The sequence below is a fragment of the Rhinoderma darwinii genome, chromosome 3, assembly GCF_050947455.1.
Source record: "Rhinoderma darwinii isolate aRhiDar2 chromosome 3, aRhiDar2.hap1, whole genome shotgun sequence".
Classification (NCBI taxonomy): domain Eukaryota; kingdom Metazoa; phylum Chordata; class Amphibia; order Anura; family Rhinodermatidae; genus Rhinoderma; species Rhinoderma darwinii.
This window is the reverse complement of record NC_134689.1, coordinates 283141646-283158483: the sequence shown is the minus strand read 5'-3', so window position 1 is coordinate 283158483 and position 16838 is coordinate 283141646. Positions and strand designations below refer to the sequence as shown.

The window sequence follows — 16838 nt, the reverse complement described above, 5'->3', positions numbered from 1 at the left end:
TAATGCTATTTTTAGAGACCTGATATGGAAAAAGGGTATTCCCAGGATAAGGTTGGAAACCTTACAAAGATCTAAGGAGGATGGTGATTTGGCCTTACCTAATCTGTGATTGTAATATTTAGCTGTGCAGTTGCAGCATTTAAGAGGATGGGGTGGAACAGGTGTGCCATCCGCATCAGGTACAATCATTTAACACTTGATTTAGAATATGTATTTGTTGACCGCTTTGGAGGTGGGGTCCTTTGGACAAATGCCCAAGCATTTTCCAACTTTATCTGCCATTCATAAGTTATGGTGGAAGGTTCGCACTGTAACAGGTATTAAAGGGTTCACAGACCATACTCCAACATGGCTGAACTTTTTATACCCTTAGTTAAATAAGTTGATTAGGTTTTAGGCTTGGACGAGTAAAGGGGTGACCCCGTATGTCTCAGCTTTTTTCAAATGGGACTTTCAAATCCTTTATGCAACTCAGTCATGATTATGATATGCCCCGATATAGCTTCTATAAATACCTGCAAATCAGGCATGCTGTACGCTCTAAAACCCAGCTGTCTCCTATAGTACCGGCTACACAAAATTTATTTTGTGGCTAGTGAGGGTGGAACGGGATGTAATTTCCCTTCACTACAGGTGCCTCTTAAGCAACATACCTTGACCCTCAAAACTAAGTGGAAGAGTGATGTAGGGCCTATAACCGAAGATGTCTGAGAGTAAATAGACATTGCTTCCATCCAGGACGCGATGTCTATTCACAATCCCAACACTTCGGTAACGTTAATGTGTGTCACTTACTCGAGATCACGCTTGCTGTAATTAAGTCCCACACAAACGTTACCGAAGTGTCGGGATTATCAATAGACATCGCGTCCTGGCTGGAAGCGATGTCTATTTACTCTGAAGACACTTCAGTAACGTTAATGTGGGTGTAAGTGACAGCACACGCTGTTCTGAGTACAAATGGAATGAATGGAGAGAAGTGTATGACGCTGATTGGTCACTGATTGGTCGCTGATTGGTCAGCGTCATACACATCTTTGTACAACGCCCACTTGGTCCAAAGTAAAACACGCCCAGTTGTCTATTAAGAAAGTCATTAGCATAAAGCTAAAAATAGGTCATAACTCCGTCAAAAATAATCGTTTATAGACAGGGCACTTATAATGTGGTGACAGAGCCTCTTTAAATGCTCCTCCTGCAAAAAATAAGCCCTCAAACCACTCTATCCAAAATTGGATTAGTGGGTCAAAGTTGAATTCCTAGAGGCTTCTAGATAGTTTCCATCTGATTACTGCAATTTATGAGTACATGTAAAATGCTAACTACTGCATAAAGGGGGACATGATCATTTTTGTATAGCTTGTATGATATGTTATATTTTAGATATTCAAAAATGTATATCTGTCTCAAGTTCTGAATGCAAACCTTAATGTTGTTCAAGTTGACATCAACAAGGAAAGGATCATTGGCTTTTATCCTCTGCAAGCTCTCTTCCACATTAGTCGGGTTTGGCGGCTCTTCAAATGTGGGTTTCACCTTTTCAGCTTTTACAACATCTACAAAAGAAGATCATTGTAGTAATCGACAGATATGTGAGCTTTTGTGTATTAAGGCTGGTACTAATCATGGACTTTGACACAACATTTGTATTACAGGATATATGAAGATTTAGTAGAGACCGTGCAGGAATCTCTGAATACTAAGGGCACGTTCACACGTGGCGGAATTGCTGTGGAATTGCCCCAAATCTGCACCAACATTTGCAATGGAAAAATTCCGCCACGTCTGAACGTGCCCTAAAGGTCACTAAGGCTGTGTCCAAGGCTGGGTCACAGATTCTGTCATATTTGCTGGACATAATAGCCCAGCATGCAGGAAAACCTGATAGAACCGATTAAAGTGAATGGATTCCGTTGGGCGCTGTTGGTTTCCGTAATGTGACTGATCTGGCACTTCTATTTTTCTTTTCCTATGACGGAACAGAACAACGGAAATGCCAGCACAGATGTGAACAGAGCCTAACATGAGTGCATACACAAGTCAAGTATCAATATTTATGTTCATTTTGGAACTTTGTAAATGAAGTGTATTCAGAACGGTAGAGAACATAGGCGTCTACATCATTCCTCAGGCACATTACCATGTGCATGATGAGGGATAATAGAGTGCGGTCTTGTCTTACCTTACCTCCCGCTACTGTACCAATTCACTCGCTGCGTCCCCCACTTATCATACTACTAACTAGCCCAATAATACACAGAGACTTTTGCTTGGAATGAATTTGGCCACAGCCGCCATTTTATTAACAAAACAATTCCACACATCAATACACAGGAAATAAATAACCACAATTTACATAACATTGGGGAGGGAGGTCCTTGAAGCTCAGGTAGGAGGATCTGGCGCCAACCTGCCCATACACTGTAATTTTACCCCCAGCCGTCCAAAACAAAGGCTCAGGGGCACTGTGATCAACTGCAGATGGCTAAAACGTCACATGTACCTACTCCTCGGGACACCACCCAGCAGGAGCCCAAATCCACCAGATCCCCCGGAACATAATTTCGGGCAGGACCATCCCTTCTATTAGGCCCGCTTGATTCCTTCCTGAATCCTCAATGCCCACAGAGCCACACCCACTGCATTCAAATGCACACCATCCGCCAACATTTGCTCTTTCTGAGCTTGGTGGTTTAAGTGGCTTGTGAACTAAGTGGAGTTCTAAAACCGGAGTTGAAAAGAGGAGTTGAAGCCCCAGTAAGTACTCTTCTTTTCTTTTACTTTGACAATTGTTCGCTGTTTTGGTGTAACTTGGATAATGGATAGCAAGATTGGAGGTTTTCTTCAGTGCACAGTTTGCCATATGTATACACGACTGGAGCCGGAGTTCCAGGGTGAATATCTCTGTGGCAGATGTGAGCATGTTGCTCACCTGGAAGTTCGTATTAGAGATCTGGAGGAGCAGAATGCAACACTGAGGAGGATAGACAATCTTGAGCTGAGCTTGCTGCTCACGGAGCATGCAGTTAGTGGGTTAGAACTGGAGGGTGAAGACATGGGTGAGCAGGATCAGGTAAGTAGCTGGGTTAATGTAGTTAGGGGCAGTAGAAAGGGGTCAAAGACAAGGAAGGCCGATCCGGTTTCTGGCATTTCAAGCAAAATTGCCAGGTTGGGTGATGATGCGAGGGTGTCAGTCTCAGAAAAGGCAGCCCTAGTGGATACTGATCTCCCTAACAGCCGGGAGAACAGCCCAGCTAGTAGTCGGCGGGATGGTAATGCAGGTAAGCCAAGACAATTGATAGTTGTAGGGGATTCTATAATCAGGAAGACGGATAGAATAATTTGTCGCCAAGACCGCCTCAACCGAATGGTTTGCTGTCTCCCTGGTGCCAGGGTTCGGCATGTGGTGGAACGGGTGGACAAATTGCTGGGAGGGGCTGGTGATGATCCAGCTGTTGTGGTCCATGTCGGTACCAACGACAGAATAAATGGTAGGTGGAGGAGCCTTAAGAATAATTTTAAAGAACTAGGCTACAAGCTGAAGGGAAGGACCTCCAAGGTTGTATTCTCAGGAATACTGCCTGTGCCATGCGCATCACAGGAAAGACAGCGGGAGCTCAGGGAGTTAAATGCATGGCTTAAGTCTTGGTGTAGAGGAGAAGGATTTGGGTTCCTAGAGCACTGGGCTGACTTTTCATTGGGGTACAAACTGTATTCTGCAGATGATTTGCACCTAAATGGAAGGGGGTCCGCTGTGCTGGGGGAGAAAATTCTAGCTGGGGTGGCGGAGTGTTTAAACTAGGGCTGAGGAGGGAGGTCAATGTAGGAAATAAAGGGGTAGTTAGGTTAGAGAGGGGTCAGACTATATTGGTGGGGGGAGAAACAGACGGTGGGGAGAGGACTAGGCAACAAGATAAGGAGATCCTTTCGTTACAAAACAGCAGTGAAAATAAAAAGGCCCAAATGTCAAATAATCACATTTCTGATAGTGAAAGTGAAACATTTAAAGGCAAGTTAAAGTGTATGTTCACAAATGCCAGAAGTCTAGCAAGCAAAATGGGGGAGCTGGAGGCCTTAATACTGGAAGAAGATATAGATATAGTTGGTGTTGCTGAAACATGGCTGGACTCTTCACATGACTGGGCTGTAAATCTACAGGGTTTTACACTGTTTCGGAAAGACAGGGCAAATAGGAAAGGTGGTGGTGTATGTCTGTATGTGAGAAATGATATGAAGGCGAGTCTGAAAGAGACAATAGTGGGTGAATACTGTGAGGAGGTTGAAACCTTGTGGGTGGAATTACAAAGGGAAGTAAACACTGAAAAAATTACTTTTGGTGTAATCTATAGACTCCCCAATATAACTGAAGAGATAGAAGGTCAAATATATAAACAAATGGAGCGGGCTGCACAGGCGGGTACTGTTGTGATAATGGGAGATTTTAATTATCGGGATATTAATTGGTGTCATGGTTCGGCTTCAACTGCAAAGGGGAGACATTTCCTCAACCTGTTGCAGGAAAATTTTATGTGCCAGTTTGTGGAAGACCCGACTAGAGGTGAAGCTCTGTTGGATCTGGTCATTTCTAATAATGCAGAGCTTGTTGGGAATGTCAATGTTCGTGAAAACCTTGGTAACAGTGATCATAATATAGTTATATTTTATCTATACTGTAAAAAACAAACGCAGGCTGGGAGGGCAAAAACCTTTAATTTTAAGAAAGCCAAATTCCCCAGGATGAGGGCTGCAATTCAGAATATAGACTGGGAAGAACTAATGTCAAATAATGGGACAAATGATAAATGGGAGATTTTCAAATCTACTTTGGGGAATTATAGTGCAAAATGTATTCCTACAGGTAACAAGTATAAACGACTAAAATTAAACCCCACATGGCTTACACCTTCTGTGAAAGGGGCAATACATGACAAAAAAAGGGCATTTAAAAAATACAAATCTGAGGGTACATCTGCAGCCTTTGTAAAATATAAAGAGCTTAATAAAATCTGTAAAAATGTAATAAAATCAGAAAAATACAAAATGAAAGGCAGGTGGCCAAGGATAGTAAAACAAATCCTAAAAAATTCTTCAAGCACATAAATGCAAAAAAGCCCAGGTCTGAACATGTAGGACCCTTAGATAGTGGTAATGGGGAGTTGGTCACAGGGGATCAAGAGAAGGCAGAGTTACTAAATGGGTTCTTCCACTCTGTATATACAACAGAAGAAGGAGCAGCTGATGTAGCCGCTGCCGGTGCTGTTAATATATCAGTTGATATACTGAATTGGATGAATGTAGATATGGTCCAAGCTAAATTAAATAAAATAAATGTACACAAGGCCCCGGGACCAGATGGGTTACACCCTAGAGTTCTTAAAGAGCTTAGTTCAGTTATTTCTGTCCCCCTCTTCATAATATTTAGAGAGTCTCTCATGAGTGGTATAGTGCCAAGGGACTGGCGCAGGGCAAATGTGGTGCCTATTTTCAAAAAGGGCTCTAGGTCTTCGCCGGGTAATTATAGACCAGTAAGCTTAACATCAATTGTGGGGAAAATGTTTGAGGGGCTATTGAGGGACTATATACAGAATTATGTGACAATAAATAGTATTATAAGTGACAGCCAGCATGGTTTTACAAAGAACAGAAGCTGTCAAACCAACCTGATTTGTTTTTATGAAGAGGTAAGCAGAAGCCTAGACAGAGGGGCCGCTGTGGATATAGTGTTTTTGGACTTTGCAAAGGCATTTGACACTGTCCCTCATAGACATCTAATGGGTAAATTAAGGACTATAGGTTTAGAAAGTATAGTTTGTAATTGGATTGAGAATTGGCTCAAGGACCGTATCCAGAGAGTTGTGGTCAATGATTCCTACTCTGAATGGTCCCCAGTTATAAGTGGTGTACCCCAGGGTTCAGTGCTGGGACCACTATTATTCAACTTATTTATTAATGATATAGAGGATGGGATTAATAGCACTATTTCTATTTTTGCAGATGACACCAAGCTATGCAATATAGTTCAGACTATGAAAGATGTTTGTGAATTGCAGGCAGATTTAAACAAACTAAGTGTTTGGGCGTCCACTTGGCAAATGAAGTTTAATGTAGATAAATGTAAAGTTATGCATCTGGGTACGAAAAACCTGCAAGCATCATATGTCCTAGGGGGAGCTACACTGGGGGAGTCAATTGTTGAGAAGGATCTGGGTGTACTTGTAAATCATAAACTAAATTTCAGCATGCAGTGTCAATCAGCTGCTTCAAAGGCCAGCAAAATATTGTCGTGTATCAAAAGAGGCATGGACTCGCGGGACAGGGATGTAATATTACCACTTTACAAAGCATTAGTGAGGCCTCATCTAGAATATGCAGTCCAGTTCTGGGCTCCAGTTCATAGAAAGGATGCCCTGGAGTTGGAAAAAATACAAAGAAGAGCAACGAAGCTAATAAGGGGCATGGAGAATCTAAGTTATGAGGAAAGATTAAAAGAACTAAACCTATTTAGCCTTGAGAAAAGACGACTATGGGGGGACATGATTAACTAATATAAATATATGAATGGCGCATACAAAAAATATGGTGAAATCCTGTTCCATGTAAAACCCCCTCAAAAAACAAGGGGGCACTCCCTCCGTCTGGAGAAAAAAAGGTTCAACCTGCAGAGGCGACAAGCCTTCTTTACTGTGAGAACTGTGAATCTATGGAATAGCCTACCGCAGGAGCTGGTCGCAGCAGGGACAGTAGATGGCTTTAAAATGGCTTAGATAATTTCCTAGAACAAAAAAATATTAACTGCTATGTGTAGAAATTTTTTACTTCCCCTTTCCCATCCCACTTCCCCTTTCCCATCCCTTGGTTGAACTTGATGGACATGTGTCTTTTTTCAACCGTACAAACTATGTAACAAAAATGTACCCACACCATCCTCAAAATCAACATGCCGCACAAACACTCCGCCATTCCTTGCCACAAATGCAAACACCGCCTGATTCACCTTCAACTGTGCCCTATTGATTGCCGACACGGACCTGACGTCCCTCCATGATTTTTGCGGTACGATTTCCGACCAAACCACCACCACCCTGGGAAAAACGGCCCATAGTCGTAGGAGATCGAATCGGATGTCCCGAATCAGCTCCATAAAAGGACGGACGCCCAGGTCATTTCCCCAAACATGCAGTACCAAGACATCCGCCGCCCTGTCCAGTCCTGCCGAGTGATTGAACTCCGTCAAAACCCTCGCCTACGACATGCCCCGGAATCCGAGCCACCGCAACGTGGCTACCGATCTATCGAATCCCAGCTGGCGCCCGTCCGGCCGAACATCCACCCGAACCGCACCCCAATGGAGATACAAGTGGCCAAAGATGCATACCAGGCACGGGGACTGGTCTGAAAAAGAACGAACACAACCGTTAGGCATGAGCAATAACAAGTGCCTCAGGAATGGCCCACCCACCCTGGAAACCGCTCCTCCCAACTTCCCCTGCCCTTATGCAAGCAAGTGCGGACGCACATAAGTTTTATATCGACGAGATTCCCACCTCCCTATACGACACACCACTTCCGGTGCCAACCCCCAGCCTGTCGCCTCCATGGCTGCCCCAATCCGAAAATGAATGTGGCGTGTAAGATCTATCCTCTAGGCCCATGAACCGCAGACACCATCGAAAAACAGCCGTAAACTGGAATCGAGACATAAACCCCCCGTCCACATGACGCAGCAATGGACCCGCCCCCAACTCGTTAGTCCCCAAATAAGACACTAAAGTACGCACCGGACACATGATTGCCCCTGACACTGTATCCAGCACCACCCGCTTTCCTCTTGCTGACTGTTGCGTTTTAGACCGGCGAACTCCACCCTGCCCTGTAGTTGCGTTACATCCTCCCTTAACACACCCCCCGGTCGCGATCTACTTGGCGCCACCAACTCCCCCACCCTAAGTGCTCCGAAAAATGGAGAAAGCCAATCTAAACAAACCCATCTCACAGCCGGAGGTGCGCACCCCGTCCACTGCCGAACCCAGTTGCAATGCAAATGACACCGGGCGCCGCCTATCAGCCACCACCCGTCCCCTTCTAAACCCCCTCAGGGCCTGGCCGACTAGAAAATCTTTTGTGACGTTCCGCCATTTGCATCTAAAAGCCAAGGCCGCCACAAAGCGATTCACCTACGCGACCGACTAACCTGCAGCCGACACATAGCCTAAAAATGCAAGCAACGCCACCATCCAGTTATCATCCGTTACCACCCCATCCACTGCAGTCAACCACTCCTCCCAATCTCTCCACGCTGCCTCATACGCTAACCACGTCCCTGGAGCCAACGACGAATGGATTAGCCGACCCGCTCCCTGCAGACCACATCCCACAAGTGCACCAGACAGACGAGCCCCTCTGCCTCCGCTTCCGGGGCCCACATCCGGAACCGATCCCACTGTAACCGAGAAAGAGAATCCACAATTGAGTTGTTGACCCCTGGTACGTGCACCGCAGTAACCCACGCATTCAATGACAAACACAACAAGACTAGATGTCGCAACAAACAGACAACAGGGGACATGATGCCGAAACATTGTTAATTGCCATCACCACCCCCATATTGTCACAGTGAAACCGCACCTTCCTGTTCCTAAACCGCTCCCCCCATATTGTAACTGCTACGACAATGGGAAACAACTCCAAAAAGGCCAGATTCCGAACCCAGTCCTCCTCCACCCACGTGACGGGCCACTGCCCCACACACCACTGCCCCCCGAAGTAGGCGCCGAAACCCACGCTACCAGATGCAACGGTGAGTAAGTTCCAATCAAAACTATTAACCACCGGTGCCATGATAACTGATAGGCCATTGTACTGGTCCAGAAACTCTGACCAAACCTTTAAGTCGTCCCAATGTTCCCTGACTAAGCGGACAAAATGATGAGGTGCCTTTACCCCCACCGTAGCTTGCGCCAACCGCCTACAAAATATCCTGCCCATGGGCATAATCCGACATGCGAAATTAAGCTTCCCCAGGAGAGATTGCAAGTCCCGCAGCGTGATTTTCCGCACGTGCTGCGTTTTTTCCACAAGCAACTTTAAATCCTGCAATTTCTCCGGTGGAAGGCCCGGCATTCCATACGCTCCATGTCAATTGTGATACCCAGAAACACCATCACTGAACTGGGGCCCTCTGTCTTTTCCAGCGCAAGCGTCACCCCGAACCGCCTACACACCCACTGTACAGTTGATAACAGGTTGCTACACACCAAGGAACCTGCCGGCCCGACACAAAGAAAATCATCCAAGTAATGATTGATTGAGGCCACCCCCGACAACTCACAAATATCCCACTCCAATAAGGAACTAAACGCTTCGAAATAGGCGCAGGAGATCGAGCAGCCCATCGGCAAACTTCTGTCCACAAAATAACCCCCCTCCCAATAGCACCCCAGCAACCAAACGCTGTCTGGATGTATTGGAAGTAACCGGAAAGCTGACTCGATATCCGTTTTTGCCATAAGCGCCCCCTTCCCGTACCGCCTAAACCAATCAACTGCCACATCAAATGAAGTGTAAACCACTGCACGTATAGAGGGATCGATGCCATCATTCACAGAAGCCCCCTTCGGATGCGACAGGTGATGAATAAGCCAAAACTTGTTGGGTTCCTTCTTGGGGACCCCCCCCCAGTGGGGAATCCACCAAGTTCGGAAAGGGGGGGCAAAACAAAAGGCCTCGCCATTCTACCCAGCCCCACCTCCTTGCTCAACTTTTCTGTCACTATAGATGGGAACTCCCGAGCTGACTTTAAGTTACGCAACGAAAAGGGGACCTCATGCTGCGGTTGAGGTATAAGAAACCCGTCCCTAAAACCTGCCTCCAGCAACTTAGCGCCCTCCCTATCCAGATATCTACCTAGATACGGCAACATCTCTGCCAGCTTCACCGTGTGTCTCCCCGATGGGCACCTGCACTGGCTCCCTTTCCTTTTTTGAAGCAGCGGGATGACCCATGGGACGCCCCCCCCCCTGCAAACGGAGCAGGAGTGCTTGAACTTGCATCCTGCGCCGAACTTACATTGGCCGTCATTAAACTGCCAGCACAAACCCGTTTTGCTATTTGCAGCCCAGCCCGACTAAGCCCCCCCCACTGCTGTCCATACTGGCCTGACCCCCCTGGAAAGGACTCCCTGACAAACCTCACCAGTGACATTACCCTCAGCCATAACCCAATGTCCTTCTGATCCCACCGTATACTGGGGCGGACCACCTTACGCTGTCTGAACTGCTCGTCATATCTGAGCCAGGTCATCCCCCCGTAAACCCTGTACACCTCACCTATGGCATCTAAATAGCAGAAGAGGCCAGAGCAATTCTCCGGCGACTTCTCCCCTATGACACTTGCTAATATAGCAAACGCCTGTAACCAGTTGGGAAAAGTTTGGGGTATTAAAGGGAATGTGTTGCCAGCAAAACATGTTTGTTTTTTTTTAGTTAAACAATTAGTGTGTAGGTGATTAAACATTGTTCTAATTTTTTTTTTTTTTCACGAGTCAGAAAATATTATAAATTGGATTCAATTGGATTCTAATTTATAATATTTTCCATTGCTGGTCACTAGATGGAGCCATTCCCAAAATTGCAGCATTGCATGTGGTAAAGCAACCACATTGCTTTATGCTGCAAAATTGGGTAAAAATCCCTCGCTCTAGTGAGCTCTCAGAATACCCCCCTCCTTTATCCTGGCTAGTGCCGGGAGAAACGAGGGGTTTGAACGGTCTAACCTCCTACACTGTGTGTCGCCATTTTTTGAGCTAACACACAGTGTAGTAGGTTTACATACAGTAGTAAACACACACTGAAACACAAACATACATAGAAATCCCTTACCTGCTCCAGTCGCCGCCGCTCCCTCCGGTCCATCCGCTCCGTCTGCTGCCGCTGCTCCATGTGCACAAGTCCGGAAGCCACGACCGGAAGTAGTAATATTACTGTCCGGCCGCGACTTCCGGTCCACAGGAAAATGGCGCCGGACGGCGCGCATTTCAAATTGAACTGTGTGGGAGCGGCGCATGCGCCGTTCCCACACAGCGGCGTACATGATAGTGGATGGAACAGGCCCCGTTCGCAGTCCCTATGGGACTGGAGCTGCCGTATTCCATGTCTGTATGTGTCGTTAATCGACACATACAGAAATGGAAAAAAAAATGGCAGCCCCCATAGGGAAGAAAAAGTGTAAAAATAAAAAAAAGTAACACACAAACACACAAATTAATCTAAACGTTTTTAATAAAGCACTAACATCTTTAACATATTAAAAAAAAATTTGTGGTGACACTGTTCCTTTAATCTATACCTACGCTTTTCCTCCTCCTCTTTCTTACTCTCCACCCGCTTTGGCTTATCCAAATAAAATTTCTCCAGAGGTAGCAGTGAAAAAATCTCTACATACTCGCCCTTCCATATCTTCTCCTTCACCTCTGGTTTTAAATGCGCTCCCAGAGGGCCCTCAAAGCAAACATAAACCTCCCCCTTTGCCTTTTCATCTAACTGCACCCGATCAATCTCTCCATCCTTATCAGTCTGAACCGACACTGCCACGCCCGACTCCTGAACTGTAACCCTCTGCCCCCCAGTGCCTGTCCCCTGCGACCTGCCCACGCATCAACCGGCGACGGACTCCCCCATAAACCAACATTCTCGCACCGCGACAATAATTCCCGTACATCCCCCAACAAATCATGCAAACTATTGTCCTGCCCCCGCCCTACCCCACCTACACATGATTCCTTTCCTAACCCCCCTTCTGAAGCCCCGCCCCATCCTGGGAAGCTAAGGCTAGCATGAGTTAAATATGGACTTGTGTACTCACCATGGGGCGCAGCCCACCGCCGTTTCCTTGCACGACCACCGACTGTGGTCGCCGAGCATTGTCGCCATCAGCGATGTAGTCACGGAGACAGGCAGGCCGCCCGACTGGAGCATCGCCAAGTCGGCCTGCCGCAGATCCTGGCACCATTGTCCTGGGGCCTGAGGGCGTCCCCCGCCTTCTGGGGACCAGACCCCCTGGTCCCGCTGGCTCCGGCCGGGAGACGGGATTCCTGCCAGCCCGGGGCCTACGTCCAGTATGAGGGCTGAAGGCCCCGGCCTCCAGGGTCCCTGGTGGGGCTCCCAACCCTGCTGGGCTCACCCTTGCTGGCGGCCTGGCCCTCCTGGACCGCCATGGATTCCCCTTCTGGGGATCGCGGTCCTGCGATTCCCCCATCCACCTCTCCTAGCGATACAGTGCCGTCTGTTATGGGCACAGCTGCGTCGATCACCGGCGGTTCTCCCGCCTGGCCAGCCAGCAGAGACCTCAGCCAGTCCGTGCCCTGCTCAGCCGCCATTCTCCCGAGCTGCTCCATCAATGTATGTGCGTCCGTCACCACTGTTAAGGGGGGTGGCCATTCGTTTTCTTATGCGCGTGGGGAGAGCTAAGGGACACAACCTGCTTGTTGTTACTTCCGGGTTAGACTGGCGCTCAGTACGGAGTGCCGTCTAACCCACCCTCGTGTCCCTCGGCTCCTCCCCTTCCTCTTCCCCTCGTCATGGTACGGCCGTTCTTTACGGACCACAATATGAAACCGTATTGCGCACCAAATTGTGGTCCGTATGGTTCAGTATTATTTGCTATATATTACACTGTATTCCCACTAAAATCACAGAAGCAACAATTATAAAGGAGTATATAGCCCATTATATGGAATATAATGGAGCAAGCTACTTTATGTCTAATGCTGCATACCACCGTATGAAAATACAGCAATACATTACCACTGTATTTAGGATCCGTATCGCATGGATCCTGAATATGGTTGTGTACAAGATAGTGCCAACAACTCCATGTATATTTGGTATTAAAGTATCCTACAATGGGCTGTGACACGTATTGAGCACCCACCTCGTATCAAAAATATATTGTTTTCTGTTTAGGCTGGGTTCACACGACTTATTTTCAGGCGTAAACGAGGCGTATTATGCCTCGTTTTACGTCTGAAAATATGACTACAATACGTCGGCAAACATCTGCCCATTCATTTGAATGGATTTGCCGACGTACTGTGCAGACGACCTGTAATTTACGTGTCGTCGTTTGACAGCTGTCAAACGACGACGCCTAAATTGACTGCCTCGGCAAAGAAGTGCAGGACACTTCTTTGAAACGTAATTTGAGCCGTTCTTCATTGAAGTCAATGAAGAGCAGCTCAAGATTTACGAGCGTCAAAGACGCCTCGCATAATGCGAGGCGGAGCTTTTACGTCTGAAACGAGGCAGCTGTTTTCTCCTGAAAACAGTCTGTCTTTTCAGACGTAAAAGCCTCTCATCGTGTGCACATACCCTTATAGCCCAAATATCAGTTTAAATATGACAGTCATACTTCAGCTCTCCTGTCGGTAACATCATTAATGGAAATGACAGTAATCCGCTAGCTTCATGTCTGCTAACAGGTGGCATCCTGCAAACAGCAAACATATATTGTACACAACATTATATATTCTTACTTTTAAGATCTGCTCCATATGATCCATCTTCATTTTCCTGTGTTCTGCTGGAAAAATGTTGCACTCCCAGGACAGCTAAAATATGTAAGAGTAGAATACTGACATGATTAAACTAAGGCCTTGTAATTTAACGTAGTAGCACACGGAAAAACCTGAATACATATGTTTATTGAATATGTATGTTTTATAATTTTGAACTCACATAATGGTGTTTTAGGCAACTTCCTCTTGTAGGTATGCCACCCATAATACATAATATATTTCATCTTTTGCTTGAAATTTGTCATAGGAGTGCATTGCTAAGGATATTAATTAAAGGAAGCCTTTCCCTTATCTTAATAGTTCAATAGGTATTTTGAATATATTGTACTTTATATTGCTGTTTTTGCGAGGAAGGAATCTACAAGCCATAAGGAAGGTCCAAATATGATATATAAATATCCTGTTATGACTTGAATACAACTTATTGCTTTATTTATTTATTTATATAACAGTTAATTGTGTTGCAAAGAGTTAAGTAAAATACCACAAAGTTATAAAAACCAAAGGCTCTCTTCACATATGCCTTATGGCTTTGCTTTATAACTATAGATAGGTGAACATAGCCTTAGCCTGAGAATTCAGGTCACGTTTCAATACAAATCTTGGCAAAATTATGCGCTTTTGGAGTGATTCGCGGCAAAGGTGCATTTAAACCGCTACGTGAATTCCCAGTCTAATACACACAATCTCCTTGCACTACTGTTCTGTCCTGCTATGTTTCATTAGCACATTAACAGTCTACGATTACCTGCTTGCTTCCATTTTTTTTATTATATTCCAAGCAAGCAACTGTGTCCCTATTTAACAGTTTAGGGATCACCTGCCGTAAATATAAGGTGGGAGGTCCTTGTCCTATAAATCCATGCCATTGCACAGTTACGGGGGCGGGTTTAAGCTGGCCGCCTGAGCAGCAGAAAACAACAGAAGCATTTTTTTCTGTTTCTTCCTATTTCTTAGACACAGCGCTCCATTTGGGAAATATACACGCGTAAAAAAAGTTGCAGATTTTGGCGCACACCATACTTGCACGAAAATGTGCAACTTTTTATTTTTATTGCCACTTCCACAAAGTAGCGCGAAAAGGGGGAGAGGTTTAAAATATTGGGTGGGGCCTCTGCTGAAGCAACAGATTTACCATAATTTACACAAGAAATTGGTGTAATTTATGGTGAAAATCTACACCTGCTTATGTCAAGCATAGACTTGCTTTTCTGTCGCACGGACAGCCAAAGATGTGCCAAATTTATTAGGAGTCCATAGAGACAGCAACTGGATTTAGCAAGTCCCAAAAGAGTCTTAGCAGTTACAATAGTCCCTGAAAAAGGGCTGATTTCTCCAGTAAAATAATAAAGCCCAATAATGTCTTTACTGAAATAAAAAGCAAATAAAGTAAACACCGCCTCCCACTCCAAAATCTTGCGGAAAGCCTTCTTGGAGGAGTGAAGACTGTTATAGCCACAAAAGAGGTCCCAGTTCCATATTAACACCCATGGTTTTGGAATGACCAACAAGCTTTTACAGGTGTGATGGTCCAGTATTCACAATCGTTTGGCCGTATATATGTATATATATATATATATATATATATATATATATATATATATACATACACTACCGTTCAAAAGTTTGGGGTCACCCAGACAATTTTGTGTTTTCCATGAAAACTCACACTTATATTTATCAAATGAGTTGCAAAATGACTAGAAAATATAGTCAAGGCATTGACAAGGTTAGAAATAATGATTTTTATTTGAAATAATAATTTTCTCCTTCAAACTTTGCTTTCGTCTTGGAATGCTCCATTTGCAGCAATTACAGCATTGCAGACCTTTGGCATTCTAGCTGTTAATTTGCTGAGGTTATCGGGAGAAATTTCACCCCATGCTTCCAGAAGGCCCTCCCACAAGTTGGATTGGCTTGATGGGCACTTCTTGCGTACCATACGGTCAAGCTGCTCCCACAACAGCTCTATGGGGTTGAGATCCGGTGACTGCGCTGGCCACTCCATTACAGATAGAATACCAGCTGCCTGCTTCTTCCCTAAATAGTTCTTGCATAATTTGTCATTGTCCTGTTGTAGGATGAAATTGGCTCCAATCAAGCGCTGTCCACAGGGTATGGCATGGCGTTGCAAAATAGAGTGATAGCCTTCCTTATTCAAAATCCCTTTTACCTTGTACAAATCTCCCACTTTACCAGCACCAAAGCAACCCCAGACCATCACATTACCTCCACCATGCTTGACAGATGGTGTCAGGCACTCTTCCAGCATCTTTTCAGTTGTTCTGCGTCTCACAAATGTTCTTGTTCTTCTGTGTTATCCAAACACCTCAAACTTCGATTCGTCTGTCCATAACACTTTTTTCCAATCTTATCTATACACCTAGGGATTTTGAATAAGGAAGGCTATCACTCCATTTTGCAACGCCATGCCATACCCTGTGGACAGCGTGTAATGGCGGGGGTATACTGCATGTATGTGTGTATATATATATATATATATATACACACACCTATACATCATATATCAAATACAGTTATTTATACTGTGTGGAATATAGTACATCGGATAGAGTCATTAGTTTACAAACAGTTACTTCTGTTACTTACTAGCAAGGTCACTCAACTCTGTGTCTGTGGCACTTGCAAGAGCTTCTTCCAGTTCAGGCTCCAAGGTCACCCTCTCTTCTGGTTCCCGCTCCAGTGCCTGCTTGGGAACAAATACCTTACCTGCAGAAAACAGAGTAGAGGATTTTAATGTACTGTAGTTTGCAGTCCCTTAAAAGCTACATAGATCTGTAGTGATTACAACTAGATTTCGTTTTGTTCTCCCATAGAACTATACAGAACTACACTAACATGCAGCTGGCCATTATAAATATAATTTATAAGCCTATACAAACATGCCAAATGCGCTGGAAAAAAGGATGTTTATTTTAGTTTATTAATGTTTTATAAGGATAGGATGAATACTTCAACTACATTATTTCCCAGTATCCAGTATGAGAATGTGATCACGACAGCTGAAGCAAATAGCGCCTTCTTATCTTATTTGTAAATTGTAAGAAATTTATAGGACTACATGAGTAAACAGTAAATGACAGAATACTGAGTAAATGTGAATTCATACACAACTAGAAATATCATTAACCCAGATCTATCATTCAATAAAAGGAGTCTATATTTTTTGTAAATACCACTAAACTAACAGGGCATACATATATGTAATACAGATTTGGTTACAATGCATTCTAAATAAATGTTTACT

General features: G+C 44.9%; 1 protein-coding gene across 2 annotated transcripts in view; it reads right to left on the bottom strand.

Annotated features, from left to right (window-relative positions):
- The window catches only part of LOC142749670 (tropomodulin-2-like), a 139890-nt gene that overhangs the window by 36464 nt on the left and 86588 nt on the right, over positions 1-16838 (bottom strand). For both annotated transcript variants that reach the window (XM_075858001.1, XM_075858000.1), the window contains exons 4-6: positions 16181-16300; positions 13529-13603; positions 1426-1556 (exon numbers count right to left, since the gene is read on the bottom strand). In XM_075858001.1, the coding sequence (XP_075714116.1) occupies positions 1426-1556; positions 13529-13603; positions 16181-16300 (326 nt within the window). The remainder of the gene's footprint in view (positions 1-1425; positions 1557-13528; positions 13604-16180; positions 16301-16838) is intronic.